A 14,173-nucleotide genomic window follows, 5' to 3' on the forward strand; every position below is an offset into this window, starting at 1 on the left:
TGCGGAGGATCTGTCAAGAGAAATCTTTGACTGATCTGAAAAGCCCGTTTTCGGCGCATGCATATCGTGCCCTGAAAACCAGCTTTTGCGAGGTCTCGCCGGGTCCATGCACACTTTGTATGGACCCAGCAAGGCTGGAATTTCAGCCCCATTATTGCTAGTGTTGGCTATGGTCAACATTGTTTTGAGTTATTATATTCAGATGGAATGAGGTGTACATCTCAGGAGCTGAGATTGATAAAGTATTGTGACATTTTTTGATCAAGCAGACTTAATGGACCATTTCTCATTGCCATGATTTCTTATATAGTTGTTTGTTTTGTTGTGTCTGCAGCCTTACAAGGAACAGGTTCTAGAGCCAATGTTGAATGGAACAGAGAAGACTCCAGCTTTGATCACTGATTATAAGGAGTACCACACTGATACCACTGTACGTTTCATAGTAACGATGACCGAGCAGAAACTGGCTGAGGCAGAAGCAGCAGGACTGCACAAAGTCTTCAGACTAAATGTCCCTCTTACATGCAACTCAATGGTACAGTAATTTATAATTATTAAATTTGTTCTGTATATTGCACAGTTTTGTTTGGGTATCACCACTGATAAACCAGTCGCTCCAGCACCTACATACTTGTCCCACATTACAACAGTGACTACACTTCAAAAGTACTTCATTGGCTGTAAAGTGCTTTGAGAGGTCTGGTGGTCATGGTACATCAGTTATTGAAAGTTGGCATGCAGGTACAGCAGGCGGTGAAGAAGGCAAATGGTATGTTAGCCTTCATAGCTAGGGGATTTGAGTATATGAGCAAGGAAGTCTTACTGCAGTTGTACAGGGCCTTGGTGAGGAATATTGTGTTCCGTTTTGGTCTCTTAATCTGAGGAAGGACGTTCTTGCTATTGAGGGAGTATAGCGAAGGTTCACCAGACTGATTCCCGGGATGGCAGGACTGACATATGAGGAGAGACTGGATCAACTGGGCCTTTATTCACTGGAGTTTAGAAGGATGAGAGGGGATCTCATAGAAACATATAAAATTCTGACGGGACTGGACAGCTTAGATACAGGAAGAATGTTCCCGATGTTGGGGCAGTCCAGAACCAGGGGACACAGTCTAAGGATAAGGGGTAGGCCATTTAGGACTAAGATGAGGAGAAACTTCTTCACTCAGAGAGTTGTTAACCTGTGGAATTCACTACCGCAGAGAGTTGTTGATGCCACTTCATTGGATATGTTCAAGAGGGAGTTAGATATGGCCCTTACTGGCTAAAGGGATCAAGGGGTATGGAGAGAAAGCAGGAAAGGGGTACTGAGGTGAATGATCAGCCATGATCTTATTGAATGGTGGTGCAGGCTCGAAGGTCCGAATGGCCTACTCCTGCACCTATTTTCTATGTTTCTATGAAAGGCGCTATATAAATGCAAGTCTTTCACCACTAGATGGAACCTCAAAAGCTCCAGAACCTGCAGAGCCTTGCACTTGTACCTACAGTAGCACTATTCACACGGCTCCAAACCAATGCAGACATTCCTAATTTTCCTGCTGGATAACAATTACGTTTGGATAAATTGCTCGCCATTTTTTTTCTTCCTTTGCTTCAGTTTCCCCGACTGTCATTGGCAGCCTGCCAGGTTTTTTTGCTCTCCGGTGATCACTTTGCAGACTGTTTTCACCTAAACTGAGTGGCGTGTGCCAGAAAAATTTGGCCTGAAATTTGCGGTCAGCAGTGAAGCAAAGGAGTTTGCCGCTGACCCCAAAGTAAGCTTCACACAAAGATCTCACAATCTCTGTCGAAGTTCGGGTTTTCCTACGTTCGGTTCAAATTAACGGAGTTTAGTGGGAATCCCCTAGTGTGAGCTGCTGTTTTCACTCTCCATCGCGTCCCCCTCACTCACAGCCGCTTTCACTCAGCACCTCCTCACACCTGCAGTTGCACACATCTGCCATTAGATGGAGCTTTAGAAGCTGAAGACCTATACATTTGAGTTCACTAATGCACTGAGGGAAATTTGCTTTGTTCTGAATTCATTTGGGCAACACCAGAAGAGATCCGTTAGCTTTAAATGAAAATTAAATAATTTTTCAGATCAGCCTCCCTAGGCTGGCCATTGTGTTAATTTTAAGCGTGTCCATTGATGCTGAAAGGAACGCTAACATTGATGATAAAGCTGCTCTAAACTACAGCCTTAAGCACTAGTTTTATTAGTAACTAAAAGTTAAACAGTTTAGTTCTACTTGCCTTGTCGCCCCAATGTCACTGTGATCGTCTTTTATATTTTAACTTTATTTTCTTTCTACCTGGCCTATATCTTGTTTCTTCTGTAAACATTAAAATAATTTTTTAAATCTTGTTTCTACTTTGACTATCCCAGTTGAAATTACTCCCTCTGATCCACTGCCTTCCCGGCTCGTCTCAATATTAACCTCTTGACTGGGGCATCTGACCCAAGCTGGTCTACTGTAAATATGCAGATGGGGCGCAGTGACACATTTGGGAGCTGATGTGCTGAGTGGGGGGGACCAACGCCGGCTTCCCCATCATGAAAATCTGTCGGGAAGGGGCTTGTGGAGCAGAAGATGCCCAGGCAGATAAGTCTTTAAAAAAAAATTTACGTGTCCTTGTGGGCCAAGAGATTCTCTGTAAGGAAGCCTCTGGCCTCCTTTGACATAAACTTATTCCCAGCCCCCACCACTGTGTGAATTCCCACATCTGCCAAGTAGTGGATCTGGCCAGGTTTGGGTGGATCACACAGAACTTATAGAAATGATGTCCCTAGACTCTCCGGCTGTGCTGCCTGCTTTGGGGTTCGCACACATCGTACCCACCCTCCCTTTAAAACCAGGCTAGAGCTTCAGACGCTGAGGACAAATATCTACAGCATCAATAGTGCTTTGAGGGGAAATATGCTTTCTCGTGGACTTACATGGGAGATGCACTGGAGGAGAGGAGTAACATAAATAGGAGGGTGGAAAATGTGTGATTCAAAATGGGTTTATATTTCCAACCACCAATAGATGATTGGTACCAGAGAGCACACTACTAGCTTTTCGCAGCTGTTTCGAACCCAACCCTGGCTGGTGGGTTAAAAGTCGTCTTGATTTGGTTTTCTAATTGCTTGTGTTTGTTTAGGTGTTGTTTGACCATGTTGGCAGTCTGAAGAAGTATGAAAGCGTACAAGAAATACTGAAAGAGTTCTTTGACTTGCGGTTCAAATATTACATTTTAAGAAAGGATTGGCTTGAGGGAATGCTGGGAGCAGAATATAAAAAACTAAGCAACCAGGCTCGTTTCATCTTGGAGAAGATTGAAGGCACACTGGTCATTGGTATGTCTTTAAAAACTACCTAAGGATTTAAATAGCATGCATTTTGTTCTTGTCTATTGTCAAAATATTTGAAGGCAATATCTGGTTTATTTTCTGTCATTGGGTATTGTGATGTATGTCTCTGTGATTTTAATACCCAGAGAAATTAAACTACAAAATTGTATTTGAAGTATGGACCATTTAATGTGCAAGGATACCTCTTCCTCTGGTAGTCTAATATTTAAATCTAATATCCAATTTATAATTTTCTTCCTTCTACAGAAAACAAACCAAAACGTGAATTGATCCAGTTACTGGTCGATCGAGGTTATGACTCAGATCCGGTGAAAAGCTGGAAAGAATCTCAGGAAAAGGTGATATGCCCGCGACATTAGTTGTGACTAGTGCAGTTACCAATGATGACAATTATAATTTTGACGTGATTGTTTTGATAGCACCTTTAACATAGTAAAGCATCCAAAACTCTTCAAGAGCATTATCAACCAGAATTGGACATGAGATATTAAGACGGGTGACCAGAAACTTGGTCAAAGAGGTAGGTTTTAAGGAGCATCTTAAAGGAGGGAGCGAAGCAGAGAAATTTCAGGAGGGAATTCCAGAGCTTGGGGCTCCAATGGTGGAGTGATGAAAATTGAGGATGTGCAATTGGAGCAACACAAAGATATCGAAGGATGATAGGGCTGCAGGAGTTTACAGAGATGGGGAGAGGCTAGGCCATGGAGGAATTTGAAAACGAGGATGAGAATTTTTAAATTGGCATTGCTGGATCGAGAGCCGATATAGGTCAGCAAGCAAGTAGTGATGGGGGAACCGAACTTGGTGCGAATTAGGATATGGGCAGCAGAGTTTTGGGTGAACTCAAGTTTACAGGAGGGTGCAAGGTGTGGGAGGCTGGCCAAGAGAGCATTGAAACATTCGAGTCGAGGTAACAAAGGCATGAGTGAGAGTTTCAGCAGCAGATGAGCTGAAGCAGGAGTGGAGACAGACAATGTTACGGAGGTGGAAGTTTGCGATCTTGGTGATGGTGACACCCAGATCCCTCTCTACTGCAGAAAAGCATAATATTTTGCTTTTCTATTCTTTCTACCAAAGTGGATAACCTCACATTTTCCCACATTATACTGCATCTGCCAAATTTTTGCCCACTCACCTTAACCTATCTATATCTCTTTGCAGACTGTGTCCTCCTCACAACTTACTTTCTGACCTATCTTTGTATCGCCAGCAAATTTAGCTACAATACACTTGGCCCCTTCATCCAAATCACTAATATAGATTGTGTCACCTCACTAGTTAGTTTGCCAACCTGAAAATGACCCATTTAACCCAACTCTCTGTTTTCTGTTAGTTCGCCAATCCTCTATCCATGCTAATATATTACCCCCAACCCCGTGAGCTCTTATCTTGTGCAGTAACCTTTTATGTGTTACCTTATCGCATGCCTTTTGGAACTCCAAATACACTACATTTATTGGTTCCCCTTCATCCACCCTGCTCGTTACATCCTCAAAGAATTTGTCAAACACAATTTCCCCTTTTATAAAACCATGTTAACTTTGACTGTATTATGATTTTCTAAATGTCCTGCTACTACTTCCTTCATAATAGATTGCAGCATTTTCCCAATGACAGATGTTAGGCTAACTGGCCTTCTGTCTCCCTCCTTTCTTGAATAGAGGCGTTACATTTGCGGTTTTCCAATCTGCTGGGACCTTGCCAGAATCTAGGGAATTTTGGAAGATTACAACCAATGCATCCACTATCTCTGCAGGCACTTATTTTAAGACCCTAGGATGCAGGCCCATCAAGTCCAGGAGATTTGTCAGCCTTTAGTCCCATTAATTTGCCTAGTACTTTCTCCAGTGATAATTGTTTTAATTTCTTCCCTCCCTTTTGCCCCTTGATTCTCTACTATTATTGGGATGGTTTTAGTGTCTTCTACCTTGAAGACAGCTACAAAATATTTGTTCAAAGTCTCTGCCATTTCCTTGTTTCCCATTATTAATTCCCCAGTCTCATCCTCTAAGGGACCAACATTTACTTTAGCTACACTCTTCCTTTTTATATACTTGTATAAGCTCTTACTGTCTGTTTTTATATTTCTTGCTAATTTACACTCATTTATTTTCTCCCTCATTATTTTTTTAGTCATCCTTTGCTGGTTTCTAAAATATTCACAATCTTCTGGCCTACCACTAATCTTTGCAACATTGTATGCCTTTTCTTTCAATTTGATACCATCCTTAACATCCTTAGATAGCCATGGATGGTTCATCGTTCTTGTAGTCTTTCTTTCTCAATGGAGTATATCTTTGTTGAGAATTATGAAATATCTCCTTAAATGTCTGCCGCTGCTTATTAACCCTCTTGCCTTTTAATCTATTTTCCCAGTCCACTTCAGCCGACTCTGTCTTCATACCTTTGTAATTGCCTTTATTTAGGTTTAAGACTCTAGTTTCAGACCCAAGTTTCTCACCCTCAAACTGAATGTGAAATTCTATCATGTTAAGATCGCTCTTCCCTTGAGGATCCTTTACTATGAGATCATTAATTAATCCTGTCTCATTACCAAATCTAAAATAGCCTGTTCCCTGGTTGGTTCTACAACGTATTGTTCTAAATAACTGTCCCAAATAAACTCTATGAACTCGTACTCAAGGCTACCTTTGCTGATTTGATTTGTCCAATCTATATGAAGATTAAAGTCGCCCACGATTATTGCAGTACCTCTCTTACAAGTCCCCATTATTTCTTGATTTATACTCTGTCCTACAGCGTAGCTACTGTTAGGGGGCCTATAGGCTATTCTCATCAGTGACTTCTTTCCCTTGCTATTTCTTATCTCCGCCTACATCTTGATCTTCCGAGCCAAGATCATTTCTCCTCATCTCAGTCCTAAATGGCCTACCCCTTATCCTAAGAGTATGTCCCCTGGTTCTGGACTTCCTCAACATCGGGAACATTCTTCCCGCATCTAACCTGTCCAGTCCCGTCAGAATCTTATATGTTTCTATGAGATCCCCATTCATCCTTCTAAACTCCAGTGAATAGAGGCCCAGTTGATCCTTTATTAACAGAGCTATCCGACCTCCTTTTCCTTTCTGCCTATCCTTCCGAAATGTCAATACCTCTGAATATTTAGTTCCCAGCCTTGGTCACCTTGCAACCTCGTCTCTGTAATGGCTAACAGATCATACCCATTTATTTCTATTTGTGCCAGCAGTTCATCTATCTTGTTACGAATGCTGCATGCATTCAGATAAAGAGCTTTTAATTTTGTCTTTTTACCCTTTTTCCCTACTCTGACCCTATTTGCTGATACACTCTTATGTTTGTATGTTCTTTCCCTTCCTGTCACGCTCTGGTTATCATTACCGATATCGCTTTCCTGCATTATTGCCTTGTCCTTTCTCTTTAGCTTTGTAAATTTCCCTCATTTGAAACCTCCCTCCACTATTTAGTTTAAAACCCTATCTACAGCCGTAGTTATTCGATTTGCCAGGACACTGGTCCCAGCGCGGTTCAAGTGAAGCCCGTCCCAACGGAACAGCTCTTTCCCCAGTACTTAGATGGACAAAAAAAATCATGTATGTGTATATATAAACTGGAAACATTGTAGCACTAATGGTGTGCATCATATTTGTCTGGAACTCACAAAATCATGTATATTTGAATAATCACTAACCAGTAAATTCAAATTCTTGCTATGATAGATATATATGTTTCAAAGCTATTCTGAAGGAATTGATGAAAGTAGTTTGATTACCTTATGGGGGTTTAATAGAATCTTTGCAGTAGCAAATGGTGATGCTGCATGTTTACACCATCCAACAGTTCCAGGTCTTAACAGAACCCATTACTACACAAACCTATTCGCTGGCTGGCAATTGCTATTGTTTGTTCCATTGGAAATCTTGCAAATTGGTGTCCATTCATGTCCTGGAGTGTCCAGGGTGAGGAACTTGAGCATCTATTGAGTAAACTCGCATCTCTGAGTATGGAGGTGTGAGTTTGTGGATGTCCAAAAAGTACGACCAAAACTTCATCTAGATTAAAGATACTTTCATATTTAAAGATATTGCCTAGATTTGTTTTGTTTCTTTCTTGAATAACCGTTTTTCATTGCTTCTCGGCAGGAGCAAGAACCTGATCTAGAGCTTACAGAGGAAGAGGAAACCACCACTTCACCTGGGGTAGATTTCAACTATCTTTTGAATATGCCTATGTGGTATCTGACCAAGGAAAAGAAAGAAGAACTGCTTAAACAGAGAGATGTCAAAGTAAGTTTATGTAGGTTAATGGAAACTGACGTTAAATGTGAAGATAAACTTTTTGTATTTGGGAATGATATTCTGTCTCCAAATGGTATCTGTAAAATTTTAGCTGCCATGAGACCTTTGCATTTGTTTCTAAATTAATTTGTTGGTATTTGTGTACTGGCATAGCAATGGTATGGTGGGCAGGAAGCATGAGCTCATTTTCAGCTACATTGGTAAGGACAAATGAGAAGCACCCTTTACCCACGCCTGAAGCAGGCATTGGTCCCTTTGCATATGCAAATAAGGGATTTATTGACTGTTTGAAGCCCCCTTCTGTAAGATTGGTTTCCCATGAGGCAACCTGCACCAACACTGGTTGCATGCAGGGAAACCAGCCCCAAAAATTGCCTGCAACAAAGGTAAGTAGCTTACCAGAATGTGGAGCCAGGTGGAGCAGGAGTGCATCTCCTGGCCCCACATTAAAGGACTCAATGGACACTCCCGACACGCACATCCACCCAATCACTGCTGCTCCCGGCCCTGATCTTCTCTCTCTTCCCAATCCCTGACAACACTAGCAGCAGTCCAAACTTGGAGGTCTCTTCATCAGTGGGCTCTTTACGCTTCACTTGCTCCATTGAAATGAGAACCAAGACCCAGTATCGGGAATGTCTCCGGCCTCACCATTCAGGCGTGGGATGTGTAAACTACACCCTCACAGCCCAATTTCTATGGCCATATCTCTGATACAGCCCCCAATTTGGGAAGTGAAAAATCTGCAGTAAATGACTTAGAAAATGGGAGTTAATACTATTGCTTGGTTTGTAATTCCAATCTTTCCCACATTAGGAAAAAGAATTGAAAGATGTGAAAATGAAAAGCCCAACAGACATATGGAAGGAAGACTTGGCAGCCTTCATTGAGGAGCTTGAGGTACTATAACTGTTTCTGCTTGATTGGAGATATGCTAGATTAATAAGGCTATATTTATCACTGTATACATTGGGATTACTCAGTAATTTTCTCTCTTGCCTGCCCCTCTTCTGGTATAGGCCTTTGTAATGGGTTGAATGTGCTGCAAGTTTTTTTTTAAGATTTACCATGAAGTAGCTTGTATGTTCATAGTAAAGAAAGAAACATATTACATCTCAGCAACATTCTTATAAACTGCAGTGAATGTATTTTTGGTTGACTTAGTTGAGGGATGAATGTTTGCAGGGCACAATGAGGACTCCGAGGCCTAGAAATTCGTATTCGCCACAAAAGTTGCTGATATTATCGGCAACTGTAGTTAACGGTCACTGAAAATGGCCGCAACACGAAGGAGAATAAATTCGTCTGGGGTAGCTGGAGATTGGTGGCGCAATGCTAACCTTCCGTGCAACGCCCACCTGGTGGCATGAACAGAGAACTCCGAGGTGAAGTTCCCGTCCTGAAAACGGGCACAACGAGAGCCACTTTCAACCCGTGTCTTTCATTGCTCTTAAGTGCTTTCGCCTTGCATCTGCTATTGAGTTTTGCTAGTTGTATTATGTCAAGTAAAAGGTTACAGAATTAACTGAGCAGGGTTGAAATATTATCACTGCATAGCAAAAAGCTTACTAAAGAAAAATGCTTGTTTTGTTAGGGTATAATAGATACTTTTGTTTTCTTCCATTCGTTGTATTCTAGGTTATCAAGTAGCCAGCAAAACTAGCACAGAAGTTTTGCAGGGAATACAGATCTTCACATAAGATCACTTCTGCATCTTCTCACTGAAGAGATCAGTATTTTCTCTTTATTTCAAAACAATTTTCTATTTTTATTCAGCGTGTGGAGATACAGGAAAAAGAAGATGATGTGACTCACCTTCGTATGATTGTTAAAGGCAAAGGTGGTAAGGGTAAAATCAAGCAGCTGCAGTTGCATGAAACCTTGGCATCTCCTCAAGGCAGGAGGGTTGTCCCCAGAGTTACTACTGCCATGAAGGCCGAGGCCATCAAGAAAAATACCAGGAAAAAAGGAAAGGTGAGCCTATCTGTTATTGCTGAGGGTAAACGTTACGCTTTTAAAACTACACTTAAGGGATGCAAACAAATGACAGCGTAGTCATCAACCCTAAAATAGCTGCTGCTATTGTGATTGGGCCTTGATGCTGACATTAACATACTATGCAGAAATGGCCTGGACCAAAGAAATGCTGCCACAACCATGAATGGTACTTGTTTTTCCCCATATTAATTACTGCATTGAGTACTTGTAAAGCTTAAGTTGCTGACTTAAATTCCACTGTTGATCTTAATCTTCCATGTGCTTTTTGTTATTGACAGCATACTGCATGCTAATTGATGGGAAAATATAGGCTTGATACTATGGTATTTACCCTTGATTTCCATTGGCCTCCATCACAAAACAAAAAATAATTCTTTCAGTGAAAGCTGGAAAGGGAAAGCTATGTACTAACACTGTGTTGTGCTCTGAATGGGATATGGTACTTTAAAAACTCTTATGTGGGGTTTGCTGGCTAAGTGTAATAGTTCAAAATGAAAATTCTGAGGAGGGAGTAAGCAGCAATACTGACTGTTATACAATTGAGTAATTTTATCAGGGGTTCGCCAATATCCGTGCTTTTCAGTTGAACCCCAAGACTGATTCACTGCTTGTAATTCACAAACTATCTTGTATTGTATAGATGTTGAAGAACTTGTTTTCAGCAGCAATGGTTTTGACAGAATTGGTTTTGTTTTCTTGTCATGATAGAAGACATTGCAGATTGTCAAGTGATGAATTAATCAAAATTCCACTTGTTGATCTTGTCTCTTTATGATCTTGTGTAATTGCAGTACCAGATGTTTTAATCACTGTTATTTTTGAGGCTATATTGTGAATTTTAGACTTTGATTGTTTAAAAGAATCTTGGATACTCTACAGGGTGAAACCGATTCTCTTGCTGTTAAGATGGAATTTGGTGATAAAGAGGAAAGTTCTCCTGAATTGAAAGAAAATGCGAGCCTTGCAGAGCGACTTTCCAAGAAAGTGAAAACTGAAGCAGGTAGGTGTCCAGTGGCATTTAACCCAAAATGCCTGAGCTTGCCTTAACAGGAATTGGCACATTGGAACACCAGTATGTACTAGGAACACAAGTTTAATTCCATCCACGCTACTGAGTGCCCAGCTGCAGTCACCTTATGCAAAGAGTCAAGTGTTCCCTTGCTGGGAGAAGGAGAAAGTAACTGCTGTGGATCTTCTGGGGATTGGGCACAATCCCTGGATTGCTGTATATTCCAGAGGAAGTGTATAGCCCTAGTGTATTGCAATGGCGATAAATTGAGGGAAAGAATAATGTGTCTCCTGTGTAAATACCATTTTATTTTTTTAAAGGGCATATTTAATGGAGCAAGTAAAATACATTCCATCCATCACAAACATAAAATGACTTGGAAATTACAACATGGAAACAGACTGTTTGGGAACCAATCCATGTTGGTGTTTATTTTCCACGTGAATAGTAGTCTTAATTGCATGTGCCTTTACTCCCCTTTCCTTCTTTTCAAACATATTCTTGAATGTTGACATGGTCTCTGCTTCAGTCACCAACTCCAGTAATGCATTCCATAGCCTCTTGACCCCTATGTGTGTGTGTATATATATATATTATATATATAAAGGTTTCTCCTCTCAGTCCTAAATCTCTTGCATTTAATCTTGTATTTAAATTACCCTATCTAGGGATTTAAAACCAAGCTACTCAACAGTGTAAATCATTTTGACTCTATTACACTTGATTGTTTGCATCTGTGTACTTTTACATTTTTCTTAACGTCATGCAACTGATCTTTGCCATGATCTAGCAATTGGAATGAATGCAATAAAGGCCTGTTTTTTTTTTAATTCCCATTGCCACATGAGCAAAATGCCTTGTCCCCTATTGACAGCCAGCTGTGTTGGCACTGGCATGTTCGAAACTTGCTGTGTGACTCTCGTGTGTGTGACTCTTCTCAATGCTCCATAATATCATACATCAGCCTCAACCCAATCGGGTAGGATGCTAGCATTTCAGAAGAGCGGGTTCAAATAGTATTTGTTATGGTGCACACCATCTAATAGCCTTACTGAGAAATCACTAACTTCGCTTGAGATAAAGAAAGTTGATTCAATAGATAAGTGGCTCTGGTCTGCTACTAACCAATTTTACATAAACATAATCCACTCGAATGAACTTGTTGCACCGTATTTCTGTTGTGATACTGAACAATCATTGTATCTTTTTTTTTTTAGGGATCAAGACTAAGCAAACAACACAGAAGCAGACTAAACTTCAATTTAAACCTGTTGAAAAAAAGAAAAGGAACCCCTGGTCAGATTCAGAATCTGAATCGGGCAGTGACGTGGAGGTTGTTGATGTTCCTCGCAGAGAGAAACCGCAACGGGCGGCAGGTAGTGCTTTTGTATTCATAATCATGCCGTATATTTCACAATGGTGGGGTGGTAGCATTTTAAGAATTTGCAAAGATGGTTGGCCTTGTGTGCATGCACAAGAGGAAGTACACTTTTTTAAATAGCTATCGTGTATAGAGTTGAATTAATAAATTGTCTATACATAGTATGTAAGAAGTTACGGTTAGTTTTAATACTATAGCTGGGGAAAACAGCATGAGCCATATAGATCAAAAGGTCTTGGGTCTGTAATGAGTTTGCTGATCTCAGGAGTGGCAGCGAGGCTAGCAATGGTGGAATTGAACGTGGTTCTTGCCACAGATCCTATTGAGTGATCCTGGTCTAAAGTGCATCTATTGGAGAAGGACAGAATAGAGGTTGACTGTGACATCAACAGCAATCAAATCAGCCTGCCAAAATAATTGCTGATTGAGGTACTTGGAAAAATGGTCACTTGGGCAAGATTCTGGAGAACAGCCGACACCCATGGAACGATAGCCCAGCCAGAGTCGGTGTCTTCAGTAGAGTTGAAAATTGATGGAAAGGTCGCGTTGTTGTTGCAAGTCTTTCATATGCTGATGGGCTTGTTGTAAATTTCCAGGTTATTAGCCATTTTACTTTTTTTGTCTATATAAGCTTGAAATGGCTAAAAGCATTTAATCTGTTCTAAAGCTATTTCATTCTTCAGTGGCCACATTAAAGTGAACTGCCAGTAAATTAAAATAATTCCTGTAAAAAGCTTTATTTAATTTTAAACAGAAAAAATTACTTCTCAGCAGAAGATTGTTCACCTTTCAAGCATTAGTGTACAGTTTAACATTTTGATGAATCTGGCACAGCTTTAGCTTGCGTATCTGCAAAATTCATTCTTGCATATTTGTAAGCAACCAAATTATATTTTTACAGACAATTGCGGGAAAGCTATCACTGATGCTAACTACTTGGTATCATTCAGGGCCTTTGATTCTTTTGATATTATGCATATCTTTTGGAGATTTCAGATAAAAGATGATAACTTACATTTGCTGACATTTCTAGATAATGATGAAAGCCATGTTTAATAATTATTAAGAGGCGCTGCATTCTTTCTTCCCTCGCTGAAATCAAGCCCCATCCAGTCTCCCCAGGCCTATTTGTAGTGTTTTTTTTCCCAAGCACTACTCAGCTAAGTGGGAGGGAAGATATTGATCATTTCTCTTTTCCCCATTTATAACAGTTTTGAAGGCCAAATACGTGATTGCGCCATCTGACGAGGATGAAGATACTAATGATGAAATAATGAGTGCCCAGGAAAGCGATGATGAATTTCATATTTCTGACAGTGGCTCTGAGTTTTCAGCTCCAAAGGCAAATTGTGTCCCCAAGTAAGTGTGAAAATAAAATTTTAGAAACTGATGAATTTGATCAAGTGGAACTATAAATCCTGCATTTGTTTTGTTTATTTCTTATGAAAAGTGTAATCTGTGTCTCGTACAGGAAAGCTCAGTCAAAAGCTTCAGTGAAAACTGTTTCCGATGCGAGTGAAATTCTGCAACCATCACAAACATCTTCCGAAACATGTAAGTGAATCTCGTTTTGTGGCAGACATTGAAATAAATATTCTAGAATTCTCAATAAATATAAATTGCATTTAAAAAGTAAAAACTCCACAGGAAACGTGATCCATCCATGGCTAACTAAAGATATTCAGGGTGGCATTAGATTAAAAGAGGCGTATAATGTTGCGAAGAATAGTCGTAAGCCGAGGATTGTGAGAGCTTTAGAAACCAGCAAAGGATGACCAAAAAATAAGGGAGAAAATGGAATATGCAAGAAATATAAAAACAGATTGTAACCGGTTCTACAAGTATGTAAAAAGGAAGCGAGTAACAAAAGTAAGCGTTCGTCCCTCTGAGGCTGAGACAGAAGAAATTACAATGGGGAATAAGGAAATGGCAGAGACTTTAAACAAATATTTTGTATCTGTCTTCACAGTCGAAGACATAAAAAGCATACAAAAATAATGGGGAACCACGGGGCTAATGAGAGTGAGGAACTTAAGTAATTAAGATCAGTAGAGAAAAAGTACTTGTGAAACTAATAGGACTAAAAGCCAACAAATCCTCTGGACCTGATGACCCACATCCTAGGGTTCTAAAAGAAGTGGCTGCAGAGATAGTGGATGCATTGG

The 14,173-nt window shown here is 40.4% G+C and overlaps 1 protein-coding gene across 1 annotated transcript in view; it reads left to right on the plus strand.

Moving 5' to 3' along the window:
* The window catches only part of top2a (DNA topoisomerase II alpha), a 64,513-nt gene that overhangs the window by 42,697 nt on the left and 7,643 nt on the right, over nt 1–14,173 (plus strand). Inside the window, exons 23-32 of the mRNA XM_070864254.1 lie at nt 335–535; nt 3,133–3,328; nt 3,590–3,681; nt 7,465–7,608; nt 8,437–8,520; nt 9,397–9,594; nt 10,498–10,618; nt 11,845–12,003; nt 13,220–13,367; nt 13,480–13,562. Coding sequence (XP_070720355.1) covers nt 335–535; nt 3,133–3,328; nt 3,590–3,681; nt 7,465–7,608; nt 8,437–8,520; nt 9,397–9,594; nt 10,498–10,618; nt 11,845–12,003; nt 13,220–13,367; nt 13,480–13,562 — 1,426 coding nt within the window. The remainder of the gene's footprint in view (nt 1–334; nt 536–3,132; nt 3,329–3,589; nt 3,682–7,464; nt 7,609–8,436; nt 8,521–9,396; nt 9,595–10,497; nt 10,619–11,844; nt 12,004–13,219; nt 13,368–13,479; nt 13,563–14,173) is intronic.

The sequence above is a fragment of the Pristiophorus japonicus genome, chromosome 21, assembly GCF_044704955.1.
Source record: "Pristiophorus japonicus isolate sPriJap1 chromosome 21, sPriJap1.hap1, whole genome shotgun sequence".
NCBI classification, from domain to species: Eukaryota; Metazoa; Chordata; class Chondrichthyes; family Pristiophoridae; genus Pristiophorus; species Pristiophorus japonicus.